At 40.8% G+C, this 15752-nt stretch overlaps 1 protein-coding gene across 1 annotated transcript in view; it reads right to left on the reverse strand.

Moving 5' to 3' along the window:
- LOC110517612 overlaps positions 1 to 15752 on the reverse strand; it is a gene marked incomplete at its 3' end in the record, with an annotated part of 114625 nt that overhangs the window by 53385 nt on the left and 45488 nt on the right. Inside the window, 11 exon segments of the mRNA XM_036948267.1 lie at positions 5883 to 5910; positions 6028 to 6049; positions 6875 to 6897; positions 7008 to 7105; positions 7228 to 7259; positions 7364 to 7540; positions 7637 to 7755; positions 7977 to 8077; positions 8281 to 8492; positions 8720 to 8866; positions 9433 to 9517. Coding sequence (XP_036804162.1) covers positions 5883 to 5910; positions 6028 to 6049; positions 6875 to 6897; positions 7008 to 7105; positions 7228 to 7259; positions 7364 to 7540; positions 7637 to 7755; positions 7977 to 8077; positions 8281 to 8492; positions 8720 to 8866; positions 9433 to 9517 — 1044 coding nt within the window.

Genomic DNA, 15752 nt, shown 5'->3' on the forward strand with positions numbered 1-15752 from the left:
ACCTCTTCAGAGAGCCTGACGAGGTGGTACAGGAACTCAGGGAGTCTCCTCTCCTTTGGTGACTCGGTCAGGTAGTCAAACACTGTGTTGACGATGACATCTTTCCCTGGAATACCAGGAAGAGGCAACACCACTAGCTCTGCTGTCTGTTTTGGAGAGAGAACCTCCAGGGCTGACAACTGGAAGGAGAGGAGACAAGAAGGTTATCAATACTTGGTAAGGACAAATATCTACGAATAATCATTGTGGCGTAGTCGGCAGAAAACGAGACGTACAGGAGAGAAGTCTGTGTTGAGATTCAACAGGTTCCCGAGGGACACAAGAACTGAGAACGGCCCCAAGTTCTTCTGCAGCCAGTCCACACTGCTGTTAGAGTTGGACACACAGCCAGAGTCTGGAGAGAAGGGGGATTATTAACATTCAGACATAAACATCAAAACACAAACATGCAAATGGCCTAAACCTATCCAAATTCGCAGGTCTACGTTGTGTAATGTTTTTATATGTCATCACCAACTATAAAAAATTAAAAATAATTGAAAAAACATTGTGATATACTTGAAAAACTAACCAATCAACAATTCAAAAACAAACATGCAATCAGCTGATGATTACCTGATGTGGGTCGAGACAGGAAGGGGACGACCAGCTCCTTCAGAACCAGCTGCTGCTGCTCTAGGTTCATGTGATCAAACTGGGCTCCAAACTCCTTCACCCTGAAAGTAATACGTGAGTAATGTGTTTAAGTTATAAGGACCTAACATTTAGGGGACATAACATTATGAGGACCTAACACCTACATTATGAGGACCTAATACCTACATTATGAGGACCTAACACCTAACTTTGTGAGGACCTGACACACTAAGGTCATAAACCCAAATAGTAACCACTTACACAGCTTGGTAAGAGTCACAGCTGAGGTTCTTGGTGCTGAGGCAGTGCAGAAACCCTCCGGATGCAGACGGCAGAAACGCTCTCAGACGCCCAGAGAACAACTTCCTGATGACATCACTGTCTCTCAGCTGATCCTCAGTCAGTCTGTTGACCCTGATCTCTCCAATCACATCCAGCACCTGGGATAGTGCTGGGCCAATCACAGGCTCAGACTGGGGAGGAAGAGATGTGGTTGGTTACTTCAAGGTTTGGCAAACCCTGACCCGATACACCACATACTTACTTGAACTTTAACCTCAAACTAGGCCAACCCTAAACCATTCCTGGCCTTGAACACAATTGTTAAATTTTTATGCTCTATTCGGAAACTCTAGGGCTGAGAAATTGGTTAAGTCGACATTGGTAAGGACACCCGCAATGTTTTCAGAGTCAGACGTACCTGGTTGGAGAGAAGTACAAGAGCCTGATCCAGAACTGCAGAAGCTTTAGTGAAGAACAGCTTCCAGGTCTCTTTGGAGTCTGTGTTGTTCTCTGATAGTTTACATTTCAGCAGTGTGACCAGGTTCTCAGCTGTGAGGTCTTTCAGCTGTGGAAAAATATAAGTCCTTTAGCCATACTTCTTCCATTGCACATTGTTTCAACCTTTTAGGGAGTGAGGCAGTCCTAGTCCTTTTGGATGTTTTTTTGACTTTATTGAAGAGATGGTTAAGTGTAGGAAAGACGGAGGGTGAGTCAAAGGGCTGTGGGACGGATTTGAACCGAGGGACTGTAACTGCTCGACCACACGTCACTTTCCACTGTAGTTAACATGAACCACCAGTGAATGTTTATTTATTTATTTTACTATGCAAGTAATTCACTTAAGAACAAATTCTTATTTTCAATGACGGCCTAGTGGGTTTAAGTGCCTGTTCAGGGGCAGAATGACAGATTTGTACCTTGTCAGCTCGGGGGTTTGAACTTGCAACCTTCCGGTTCCTAGTCCAACACTCTAACCACTGTGATACCCTGCCAACCCAATATAACTACTCCAAATGTAAAATGTAGTGTTTATTTCTGTGACTCGTAAACACAGAAAGCCAAAGGCTATAAGCACAAAGCCAGTGATATATAAGTAGAAACATGATTGTCTCAAGACAGTTCAACCCAGACCTGTGAGCAGGCGTATTGTTTGATACTGAAGTCACATAGACGTCCCGTCGAGATCCCAGAGTCCAAGAGCTGTTGTAGAGCCGAGCTTTAACACGGGTAAGACAGAAGTATCAGTGTCAAACTCACAACCAACTCTCACAATCAGGATCCGCGTGTTTCAATCATTTGGATGGACTAGGTTTGCAAAATTCTGGGAAGTTTCCCAAAATGCCCAATTTTTCAGAAAAACAGTTTGGAAGATTCCAGATAACTTGATTATTTCCTCCTTATTCTTTACATCTTCCAACCAAGAATAAATATATATATATGAATTTTGGGACAATTACAAGAATTTTGCAACCCTAGTCTGGTCTGAATAATGTCTTACTGTACCTGTCAACTCCGACACAGACTCTTGTTGCTGAGAGAGATAAAAATACAAAATAAGGATACAGAACATTTGATATTGGATTAAATGTGCAGTTCTGGGATAAAGATTGGGGGTTCAGTATCAAGTTGTTGTCTACTAAACTACATTTACCATTGTGTGATGACACTGGACACTGGAAAAAAGAGAGACAAAATAATAATTAAGGAAAGTCTCTGAGAAGAGTCGTACTGTTGTCCATTCCTCCTATGTTCAGTTCAGGGTAATATAAGAAGCATAAAGAACAATGTTCTTTCACAATCTGGAAACATTTTTATGATACATGAACTGACTTGCCTGTTGGTTAACTGGTACCAGAGAACAATCTATTCACATGGAAACAATACAACGAGATTAAATTGAGTAAAAAAAAAAAAATTATAATAATATCTGGAATCTGATTTGAGAAAAAGACAGTGCTCCTGACTCACCCATTGGTGAAGATTCTGTGAGGTCATAAACACTGGCCCAGATGATTGGCTCCATCTCTTGAGGCAACGCTGACATGGCTTGGTACAGCCTCACAAAGCTGTGGAAAACAAAAACAATGTCATTTAAAATATTGGTCTCTTTAATCTTTTCACATGAACATAGAGAATATTTATGCAATTAATAGATCCGCATATCATGGATCGCCTAATCAACCTATTGTCTCAAGTTTGACTTACATGGTCTGGTAGACCGTGCAGCCGACTGGAGTCTGGGGAGAGGATAGAAGTTAACATCAACATATTAAAGCAAGACTACAATGTTTTTTTAACTCAAAGACAGCTTTACAAGGTGTTTACTAATAATCTTTGGGGTCATTACCACCACAGACAGCCTGGAAAGGTGGTACAGGAACTCAGGGAGTCTCCTCTCCTTTGGTGACTTAGACAGGAAGTCAAACACTGTGTTGATGATGACATCTTTCCCTGGAAGACCAGGAAGAGGCAACACCACCAGCTCTGCTGTCTGCTTTGGAGAGAGAACCTCCAGGGCTGACAACTGGAAGGAGAAAGGTGGAAAGAGAGAGATTGTAATATTCAAAACACCTCCTCCAACATCAAAAACTGACATTTTAACCTGGGTGAACTGATCTGTGAAAACATTACTGATGTACAGACTTAATTAGAATACTTTACAACCCATTTATTGTGTCCTTAGTAAAATATATGCATGTATAAACAAAGTGGCGTAGTCGGCAGAAAGTGAGACGTACAGGAGAGAAGTCTGTGTTGAGTTTCAACAGGTCGCTGAGGGACACCAGGACTGAAAACCGCCCCAGGTTCTTCTGCAGCCAGGCCACACTGCTGTTAGAGTTGGACACACAGCCAGAGTCTGGAGGGAAGAGACCAATTGGTTAAGTTCAAAGATTAAATGAAGATGAGGAACAGTTTGCTGCTTTTACTCTAGTTGCTATCTTCCATACCTGAGGAGTTTTTGGTCAGGAAGGGCTGGATGAAGTATTTGACCACCAGCTCTTGTCTCATCTGGTCCATTTGGTCGAATTGATTGCTGAACTCCCTCAGTCTGTGAGAAAGGAAATATAAATCATGAAGCCTCTAGATACGAGGTCCGCGCGGGACCTCTACCGGGAGCATCTTCCTAGAAATGTTGCTCTAGCGTTTGAACGGTTTGAGCAGGACCCGATAGAAGGGAAGAGGACGACTGCGACAGAATCTGTTCAGAATGACTGGAGAAAATGAATTGAAAGCAATGATGACCTTTTCTTCTGCACAGAAGATCAGGCACATTTATTGCCTAAAGATCTTCCCTGGGGTTTTCCTGACCTTTCCAATACATTTCTGCTGCATTTCCAACACTTTAAACCACACTTCCTTCTGACTGAAATGTGGCATTACCCAATTAGACATTTCAACTGTGATATTTAGTGCTTCTGACTGAAATGTGGCATTACCCAATTAGACATTTCAACTGTATTATTTAGTGCTTTCATTGAGGTAATGGCAATAAGGTACACTTCTAATGTTTCATCAAATACTATATTGACATGTGTTTCAGATACCACTAGATGTTCTTAAATAGAGAATGAAAAAGCTTGATGAAAACAAATGATGTGTTAGGGCAGTAAATATCCTTGAGAAAACACTTAGTTTCTAGAGGGTTAATTAACCCTCTGGGCGCGACGTCCTTAATGGTGGGTTAACCCCTGACCCCTGACCCCAACTCATGATTTCTCCCCTTGTGTTTGACCTAGAAATATCCAGGAAATTGTATTGGATTCCTCTCAGTCAGCTGAACGCACCAATATCTGCTACTAATTGCTGGGACAAACAGAGTCCCCTCCTGAGGGGTATTGTCAAGACGACATGGTATATAAAATATTCTTTGACATACAACTGTCAAATGTTGTATAGCTAATGAGGACCTAAATTATGAGGACCTAAATTATGAGGACCTAAATTATGAGGACCTAAATTATGAGGACCTAAATAATGAGGACCTAAATTATGAGGACCTAAATTATGAGGACCTAAATTATGAGGACCTAAATTATGAGGACCCAGTGTTACGAGGCGGTTATAAAACATACATCTGTTGATACGAGTCACAGCTCAGGTTCTTGGTGCTGAGGCAGTGCAGAAACACTCCTGATGCAGACGGCAGGAACACTCTCAGACGGCCAGAGAACCACTTCCTGATGACATCACTGTCTCTCAGCTGATCCTCAGTCAGCCTGTTGACCCGGATCTCTCCAATCACATCGAGCGCCTGGGATACTGCTGGACCAATGACAGGATTGGACTGGGGAGGAAGAGATCGGTCATTCAATAACAGAACAACAGGGCCACGTTCGGTTGCAAAACGCGCTCAAACGTTGCAGATAGAAACCATGAATAGAACCGCCGTGATTCCTACATGGCATATTCCTATGTGAACTTTCCAAAACGTTGCATCATGCTGAACGCACCCCACACATTTAAGGAACGTTGATCTACTGTATATTCTCACCATATTGGAGAACATGTCCAGAGCTTGGTCTAAGACAGAGGTCAGTTTGGTGAGGAGAACCTTCCACGTCTCTTTAGAGTGAGAGGAGTTGCCGGGCAGGTTACATCTCAGAAGAGACACCAGGTGTTCTGCAGTGAAGTCTTTCAGCTTCGAGAGAGAAGAAAAGATGATCAATGGAGTCAATGAATGAATACATGTAGAGGGTTTTCTTTGTGTATCTCTACAGTATCTCTTTGTCTCTCATCTACTAGAATCACGGCTGTAGTGGAAAAATCTCACCGATGCACAGGCATACTCCTCCAGGGTAAAGGTACAGGGCACGTTCGTTGTATTTGATGTCGCCAAATAGCTTTGTAGCGAATCACTGTAGAAGAATCAAACAGAACAAACGGTCATATCACTGATCACCATAAGAGTTTTCTAAATGGATTAAGACCAGGTAGATCTAAGATACAGGTGATTAACTTGTTACCTGGCATTTCCTTCACAGACTCTGGTATCTGCAGGTGACCAGGAGACAAAGAGACATACATGTTTAGATTTAGACTCTCATGCGGCAATATATATACGATACGGTAGGTATCACATCTGTTGTTGCTGTCAGAGAAAACACTTACCGTTCGCTGGTGTTATTGGACACTGAAAAAGACAGAAGATATTATATTACAAAGGTATCAATAATAATAGGCCATTTCATTACAGTAGTCAATTACAGTAGTTACATTACAGTAGTTACATTACTTTTTGACAGTGGTCAATTACAGTAGTTACATTACTTCATTACAGTAGTCAATTACAGTAGTTACATTACCTCATTACAGTAGTCAATTACAGTAGTTACATTACTTCATTACAGTAGTCAATTACAGTAGTTACATTACTTCATTACAGTAGTCAATTACAGTAGTTACATTACAGTAGTTACATTACTTTTTGACAGTGGTCAATTACAGTAGTTACATTACTTCATTACAGTAGTCAATTACAGTAGTAAGTTTACCTCATTACAGTAGTCAATTACAGTAGTTACATTACTTCATTACAGTAGTCAATTACAGTAGTTAATTACAGTAGTTACATTACTTTTGACAGTGGTCAATTACAGTAGTTACATTACTTCATTACAGTAGTCAATTACAGTAGTTACATTACCTCATTACAGTAGTCAATTACAGTAGTTACATTACGTCATTAGAGTAGTCAATTACAGTAGTTACATTACTTCATTACAGTAGTCAATTACAATAGTTAATTACAGTAGTTACATTACTTTTTGACAGTGGTCAATTACAGTAGTTACATTACTTCATTACAGTAGTCAATTACAGTAGTTACATTACTTCATTACAGTAGTCAATTACAGTAGTTACCTTACCTCATTACAGTAGTCAATTACAGTAGTTACATTACTTCATTACAGTAGTCAATGAAAGATATAATAACAAAAAATAAATACATTCTCACCTTCATATTCATCGGCAAGCAATCTGTCAACAAAAGTTAGAAAACGCATTGAAAAATAGTCAGTCGATATATTGTTTTTAGTAATCTTATTCGTGGTAAAATAGTCAACGTGGTTAAATGACGGACGACTGACCTTCTGGAGCGGTCTGCATCAGGTTGTCTATAATGGCCTGAATAACTGGCTCCGTCTCTGGAGGTGCAGACGGTAAGGCCTGGTACAGACGCTCAAAGCTGAGACAGACACAGACAAACGGACATGTCAAAGTGTAGTAGTGGTGCTTTGTGGTTTTACAAGGTCATTAAGATAAAAAAACGACCTCTTCATCGTTAAGACTTCTGTTGAATACACTTACATGGTCTTAAAGCTGTCACATGGTAGCATCATCTGAAAAAGACATCAATATAACATCAATATAACAACAAGATAAAGTATCAATATCAGTTGAGAAACAAATAAGAACTTGTGTTTACTAATGCACAAAGTGTTACCTCTTCAGAGAGCCTGACGAGGTGGTACAGGAACTCAGGGAGTCTCCTCTCCTTTGGTGACTCGGTCAGGTAGTCAAACACTGTGTTGACGATGACATCTTTCCCTGGAAGACCAGGAAGAGGCAACACCACCAGCTCTGCTGTCTGCTTTGGAGAGAGAACCTCCAGGGCTGACAACTGGAAGGAGAGGAGACAAGAAGGATATCAATACTTGGTAAGGACAAATATCTACGAATAATCATTGTGGCGTAGTCGGCAGAAAACGAGACGTACAGGAGAGAAGTCTGTGTTGAGATTCAACAGGTTCCCGAGGGACACAAGAACTGAGAACGGCCCCAAGTTCTTCTGCAGCCAGTCCACACTGCTGTTAGAGTTGGACACACAGCCAGAGTCTGGAGAGAAGGGGGATTATTAACATACAGACATAAACATCAAAACACAAACATGCGAATGGCCTAAACCTATCCAAATTCACAGGTCTACGTTGTGTAATGATTTTATATGTCATCACCAACTATAAACAATTAAAAATAATTGAAAAAACATTGTGATATACTTGAAAAACGAACCAATCAACAATTCAAAAACAAACATCGAATCAGCTGATGATTACCTGATGTGGGTCGAGACAGGAAGGGGACGACCAGCTCCTTCAGAACCAGCTGCTGCTGCTCTAGGTTCATGTGATCAAACTGGGCTCCAAACTCCTTCACCCTGAAAGTAATACGTGAGTAATGTGTATAAGTTATAAGGCCATAACATTTAGGGGACATAACATTATGAGGACCTAATACCTACATTATGAGGACCTAATACCTACATTATGAGGACCTAATACCTACATTATGAGGACCTAACACCTAACTTTGTGAGGACCTGACACACTAAGGTCATAAACCCAAATAGTAACCACTTACACAGCTTGGTAAGAGTCACAGCTGAGGTTCTTGGTGCTGAGGCAGTGCAGAAACCCTCCGGATGCAGACGGCAGAAACGCTCTCAGACGCCCAGAGAACAACTTCCTGATGACATCACTGTCTCTCAGCTGATCCTCAGTCAGTCTGTTGACCCTGATCTCTCCAATCACATCCAGCACCTGGGATAGTGCTGGGCCAATCACAGGCTCAGACTGGGGAGGAAGAGATGTGGTTGGTTACTTCAAGGTTTGGCAAACCCTGACCCGATACACTACATACTTACTTGAACTTTAACCTCAAACTAGGCCAACCCTAAACCATTCCTGGCCTTGAACACAATTGTTAAATTTTTATGCTCTATTCGGAAACTCTAGGGCTGAGAAATTGGTTAAGTCGACATTGGTAAGGACACCCGCAATGTTTTCAGAATCAGACGTACCTGGTTGGAGAGAAGTACAAGAGCCTGATCCAGAACTGCAGAAGCTTTAGTGAAGAACAGCTTCCAGGTCTCTTTGGAGTCTGTGTTGTTCTCTGATAGTTTACATTTCAGCAGTGTGACCAGGTTCTCAGCTTTGAGGTCTTTCAGCTGTGGAAAAATATAAGTCCTTTAGCCATACTTCTTCCATTGCACATTGTTTCAACCTTTTAGGGAGTGAGACAGTCCTAGTCCTTTTGGATGTTTTTTTGACTTTATTGAAGAGATGGTCAAGTGTAGGAAAGACGGAGGGTGAGTCAAAGGGCTGTGGGACGGATTTGAACCGAGGGACTGGAACTGCTCGACCACACGTCACTTTCCACTGTAGTTAACATGAACCACCAGTGAATGTTTATTTATTTATTTTACTATGCAAGTCATTCACTTAAGAACAAATTCTTATTTTCAATGACGGCCTAGTGGGTATAAGTGCCTGTTCAGGGGCAGAATGACAGATTTGTACCTTGTCAGCTCGGGGGTTTGAACTTGCAACCTTCCGGTTCCTAGTCCAACACTCTAACCACTGTGATACCCTGCCAACCCAATATAACTACTCCAAATGTTAAATGTAGTGTTTATTTCTGTGACTCGTAAACACAGAAAGCCAAAGGCTATAAGCACAAAGCCAGTGATATATAAGTACAAACATGATTGTCTCAAGACAGTTCAACCCAGACCTGTGAGCAGGCGTATTGTTGGATGCTGAAGTCACATAGACGTCCCGTCGAGATCCCAGAGTCCAAGAGCTGTTGTAGAGCCGAGCTATAACACGGGTAAGACAGAAGTATCAGTGTCAAACTCACAACCAACTCTCACAATCAGGATCCGTGTGTTTCAATCATTTGGATGGACTAGGTTTGCAGAATTCTGGGAAGTTTCCCAAATTCCCCAACTTTTCAGAAAAACAGTTTGGAAGATTCCAGATAACTTGATTATTTCCTCCTTATTCTTTACATCTTCCAACCAAGAATAAAACAAATATATATATATGAATTTTGGGACAGTTACAAGAATGTTGCAACCCTAGTCTGGTCTAAATAATGTCTTACTGTACCTGTGAACTCCGGCACAGACTCTTGTTGCTGAGAGAGATAAAGAGAAAAATAAGGATACAGAACATTTGATATTGGATTAAATGTGCAGTTCTGGGATAAAGAATTGGGGTTCAGTATCAAGTTGTTGTTTACTAAACTACATTTACCATTGTGTGATGACACTGGACACTAGAAAAAAGAGAGACAAAATAATAATTAAGGAAAGTCTCTGAGAAGAGTCTTACTGTTGTCCATTCCTCCTATGTTCAGTTCAGGGTAATATAAGAAGCATAAAGAACAATGTTCTTTCACAATCTGGAAACATTTTTATGATACATGAACTGACTTGCCTGTTGGTTAACTGGTACCAGAGAACAATCTATTCACATGAAAACAAAATACAAAGAGATTAAATTGAGTAAAAAAAAAAATAATAATAATATCTGGAATCTGATTTGAGAAAAAGACAGCGCTCCTGACTCACCCATTGGTGCAGATTCTGTGAGGTCATAAACACTGGCCCAGATGATTGGCTCCATTTCTTGAGGCAACGCTGACATGGCTTGGTACAGCCTCACAAAGCTGTGGAAAACAAAAACAATGTCATTTAAAAGATTGGTCTCTTTAATCTTTTCACATGAACATAGAGAATATTTATGCAATTAATAGATCCGCATATCATGGATCGCCTAATCAACCTATTGTCTCAAGTCAGACTTACATGGTCTGGTAGACCGTGCAGCCGACTGGAGTCTGGGGAGAGGATAGAAGTTAACATCAACATATTGAAGCAAGACTACAATGTTTTTTTAAAACTCAAAGACAGCTTTACAAGGTGTTTACTAATAATCTTTGGGGTTATTACCACCACAGACAGCCTGGAAAGATGGTACAGGAACTCAGGGAGTCTCCTCTCCTTTGGTGACTTAGACAGGAAGTCAAACACTGTGTTGATGATGACATCTTTCCCTGGAAAACCAGGAAGAGGCAACACCACCAGCTCTGCTGTCTGTTTTGGAGAGAGAACCTCCAGGGCTGACAACTGGAAGGAGAAAGGTGGAAAGAGAGAGATTGTAATGTTCAAAACACCTTCTCCAACATCAAAAAACTGACATTTTAACCTGGGTGAACTGATCTGTGAAAACATTACTGATGTACAGACTTAACTAGAATACTTTACAACCCATTTATTGTGTCCTTAGTAAAATATATGCATGTATAAACAAAGTGGCGTAGTCGGCAGAAAGTGAGACGTACAGGAGAGAAGTCTGTGTTGAGTTTCAACAGGTCGCTGAGGGACACCAGGACTGAAAACCGCCCCAGGTTCTTCTGCAGCCAGGCCACACTGTTGTTAGAGTTGGACACACAGCCAGAGTCTGGAGGGAAGAGACCAATTGGTTAAGGTCAAAGATTAAATGAAGATGAGGAACAGTTTGCTGCTTTTACTCTAGTTGCTATCTTCCACACCTGAGGAGTTTTTGGTCAGGAAGGGCTGGATGAAGTATTTGACCAGCAGCTCTTGTCTCATCTGGTCCATTTGGTCGAATTGATTGCTGAACTCCCTCAGTCTGTGAGAAAGGAAATATAGATCATGAAGCCTCTAGATACAAGGTCCGCGCGGGACCTCTACCGGGAGCATCTTCCTAGAAAAGTTGCTCTAGCGTTTGAACGGTTTGAGCAGGACTCGAAAGAAGGGAAGAGGACGACTGCGACAGAATCTGCTCAGAATGACTGGAGAAAATGAATTGAAAGCAATGATGACCGTTTCTTCTACACAGAAGATCAGGCACATTTATTGCCTAAAGATCTTCCCTGATGTTTTCCTGACCTTTCCAATACATTTCTGCTGCATTTCCAACACTTTAAACCACACTTCCTTCTGACTGAAATTTGGCATTACCCAATAAGACATTTCAACTGTGATATGTAGTGCTTCTGACTGAAATTTGGCATTACCCAATTAGACATTTCAACTGTGATATTTAGTGCTTTCATTGAGGTAATGGCAATAAGGTACACTTCTAATGTTTCATCAAATGCTATATTGACATGTGTTTCAGATACCACTAGATGTTCTTAAATAGAGAATGAAAAAGCTTGATGAAAACAAATGATGTGTTAGGGCAGTAAATATCCTTGAGAAAACACTTTGTTTCTAGAGGGTTAACCCTCTGGGCGCGACGTCCTTAATGGTGGGTTAACCCCTGACCCCAACCCATGATTTCTCCCCTTGTGTTTGACCTAGAAATATGCAGGAAATTGTATTGGATTCCTCTCAGTCAGCTGAACGCACCAATATCTGCTACTAATTGCTGGGACAAACATAGTCCCCTCTCGAGGGGTATTGTCAAGACAACATGGTATATAAAATATTCTTTGACATACCTCTGTCAAATGTTGTATAGCTAAAGAGGACCTAAATTATGAGGACCTAAATTATGAGGACCTAAATTATGAGGACCTAAATTATGAGGACCTAAATTATTGGGACCTAAATTATGTGAACCCAGTGTTACGAGGCGGTTATAAAACATACATCTGTTGATACGAGTCACAGCTGAGGTTCTTGGTGCTGAGGCAGTGCAGAAACACTCCTGATGCAGACGACAGGAACGCTCTCAGACGGCCAGAGAACCACTTCCTGATGACATCACTGTCTCTCAGCTGATCCTCAGTCAGTCTGTTGACCCGGATCTCTCCAATCACATCGAGCGCCTGGGATACTGCTGGACCAATGACAGGTTTGGACTGGGGAGGAAGAGATCGGTCATTCAATAACAGAACAACAGGGCCATGTTCAGTTGTAAAACGCTCTCGAACGTTGCAGATAGAAAACCATGAATAGAACCGCCGTGATTCCTACATAGCATATTCCTATGTGAACTTTCCACAAACGTTGCGTCCTGCTGAACGCGCCCCACACATTTAAGGAACGTTGATCTACTGTATATTCTCACCATATTGGAGAACATGTCCAGAGCTTGGTCTAAGACAGAGGTCAGTTTGGTGAGGAGAACCTTCCACGTCTCTTTAGAGTGAGAGGAGTTGCCGGGCAGGTTACATCTCAGAAGAGACACCAGGTGTTCTGCAGTGAAGTCTTTCAGCTTCGAGAGAGAAGAACAGATGATATATGGAGTCAATGAATGAATACATGCAGAGGGTTTTCTCTACCTTGGTGTATCTCCACAGTATCTCTTTGTCTCTCATCCACTAGAATCACGGCTGTAGTGGAAAAATCTCACCGATGCACAGGCATACTCCTCCAGGGTAAAGGTACAGGGCACGTTCGCTGTATTTGATGTCGCCAAATAACTTTGTAGCGAATCACTGTAGAAGAATCAAACAGAACAAACGGTCATATCACTGATCACCATAAGAGTTTTCTAAATGGATTAAGACCAGGTAGATCTAAGATACAGGTGATTAACTTGTTACCTGGCATTTCCTTCACAGACTCTGGTATCTGCAGGTGACCAGGAGAGAAAAATAGACATACATGTTTAGATTTAGACTCTCATGCGGCAATATATATACGACACAGTAGGTATCACATCACATCTGTTGTTGCTGTCAGAGAAAACACTTTACCGTTCGCTGTTGTTATTGGGCACTGAAAAAGACAGAAGATATTATATTACAAAGATATCAATAATAATGTGCCTTTCATTACAGTAGTCAATTACAGTAGTTACATTACTTCACTACAGTAGTCAATTACAGTAGTCAATTACAGTAGTTACATTACTTCATTACAGTAGTCAATTACAGTAGTCAATTACAGTAGTTACATTACTTCATTACAGTAGTCAATTAGAGTAGTTAATTACAGTAGTTACATTATTTTTTGACAGTGGTCAATTACGGTAATTACATTATTTTTTTACAGTAGTCATTACAGTAGTTACCTTACCTCATTAGAGTAGTCAATTACAGTAGTTACATTAGTTCATTACAGTAGTTACATTACTTCATTACAGTAGTTACATTACCTCATTACAGTAGTCAATTACAGTAGTTACATTACTTCATTACAGTAGTCAATTACAGTAGTTAAATTACTTCATTACAGTAGTCAATGAAAGATATAATAACAAAAAAAGAGATACAGCCTTACCTTCATATTCATCGGCAAGCAATCTGTCAACAAAAGTTAGAAAACGCATTGAAAAATAGTCAGTCGATATATTGTTTTTAATAATCTTATTCGTGTTAAAATAGTCAACGTGGTTAATGACGGACGACTGACCTTCTGGAGCGGTCTGCATCAGGTTGTCTATAATGGCCTGTATAACTGGCTCCGTCTCTGGAGGTGCAGACGGTAAGGCCTGGTACAGACGCTCAAAGCTGAGACAGACACAGACAAACGGACATGTCAAAGTGTAGTAGTGGTGCTTTGTGGTTTTACAAGGTCATTAAGATAAAAAAAACGACCTCTTCATCGTTAAGACTTCTGTTGAATACACTTACATGGTCTTAAAGCTGTCACATGGTAGCATCATCTGAAAAAGACATCAATATAACATCAATATAACAACAAGATAAAGTATCAATATCAGTTGAGAAACAAGTTAGAACTTGTGTTTACTAATGCACAAAGTGTTACCTCTTCAGAGAGCCTGACGAGGTGGTACAGGAACTCAGGGAGTCTCCTCTCCTTTGGTGACTCGGTCAGGTAGTCAAACACTGTGTTGACGATGACATCTTTCCCTGGAAGACCAGGAAGAGGCAACACCACCAGCTCTGCTGTCTGTTTTGGAGAGAGAACCTCCAGGGCTGACAACTGGAAGGAGAGGAGACAAGAAGGTTATCAATACTTGGTAAGGACAAATATCAATACTTGGACAAATATCTACGTATAATCATTGTGGCGTAGTCGGCAGAAAACGAGACGTACAGGAGAGAAGTCTGTGTTGAGATTCAACAGGTTCCCGAGGGACACAAGAACTGAAAACCGCCCCAAGTTCTTCTGCAGCCAGTCCACACTGCTGTTAGAGTTGAACACACAGCCAGAGTCTGGAGAGAAGGGGATTATTAACATACAGACATAAACATCAAAACACAAACATGCGAATGGCCTAAACCTATCCAAATTCGCAGGTCTACGTTGTGTAATGATTTTATATGTCATCACTAACTATAAACAATAAAAAATAAATGAAAAAACATTGTGATATACTTGAAAAACGAACCAATCAACAATTCAAAAACAAACATTGAATCAGCTGATGATTACCTGATGTGGGTCGAGACAGGAAGGGGACGAACAGCTCCTTCAGATCCAGCTGCTGCTGCTCTAGGTTCATGTGATCAAACTGGGCTCCAAACTCCTTCACCCTGAAAGTAATATGTGAGTAATGTGTATAAGTTATAAGGACCTAACATTTAGGGGACATAACATTATGAGGACCTAATACCTACATTATAAGGACCTAATACCTACATTATGAGGACGTAATACCTACATTATGAGGACCTAATAGCTACATTATGAGGACCTAATACCTACATTATAAGGACCTAATACCTACATTATGAGGACCTAATACCTACATTATGAGGACCTAATAGCTACATTATGAGGACCTAATACCTACATTATGAGGACCTAATACCTACATTATGAGGACCTAATACCTACATTATGAGGACCTAATACCTACATTATGAGGACCTACTACCTACATTATGAGGACCTAATACCTACATTATGAGGACCTACTACCTACATTATGAGGACCTAATACCTACATTATGAGGACCTAATACCTACATTATGAGGACCTACTACCTACATTATGAGGACCTAACACCTACATTATGAGGACCTAATACCTACATTATGAGGACCTAATACCTACATTATGAGGACCTAATACCTACATTCTGAGGACCTAATACCTATGTTACAAGGATCTAACTTTGTGAGGACCCAAGGGCTGCTTTATGACAACCTGACACACTAA

The sequence above is a fragment of the Oncorhynchus mykiss genome, chromosome 17 (genome assembly GCF_013265735.2).
Source record: "Oncorhynchus mykiss isolate Arlee chromosome 17, USDA_OmykA_1.1, whole genome shotgun sequence".
NCBI classification, from domain to species: domain Eukaryota; kingdom Metazoa; phylum Chordata; class Actinopteri; order Salmoniformes; family Salmonidae; genus Oncorhynchus; species Oncorhynchus mykiss.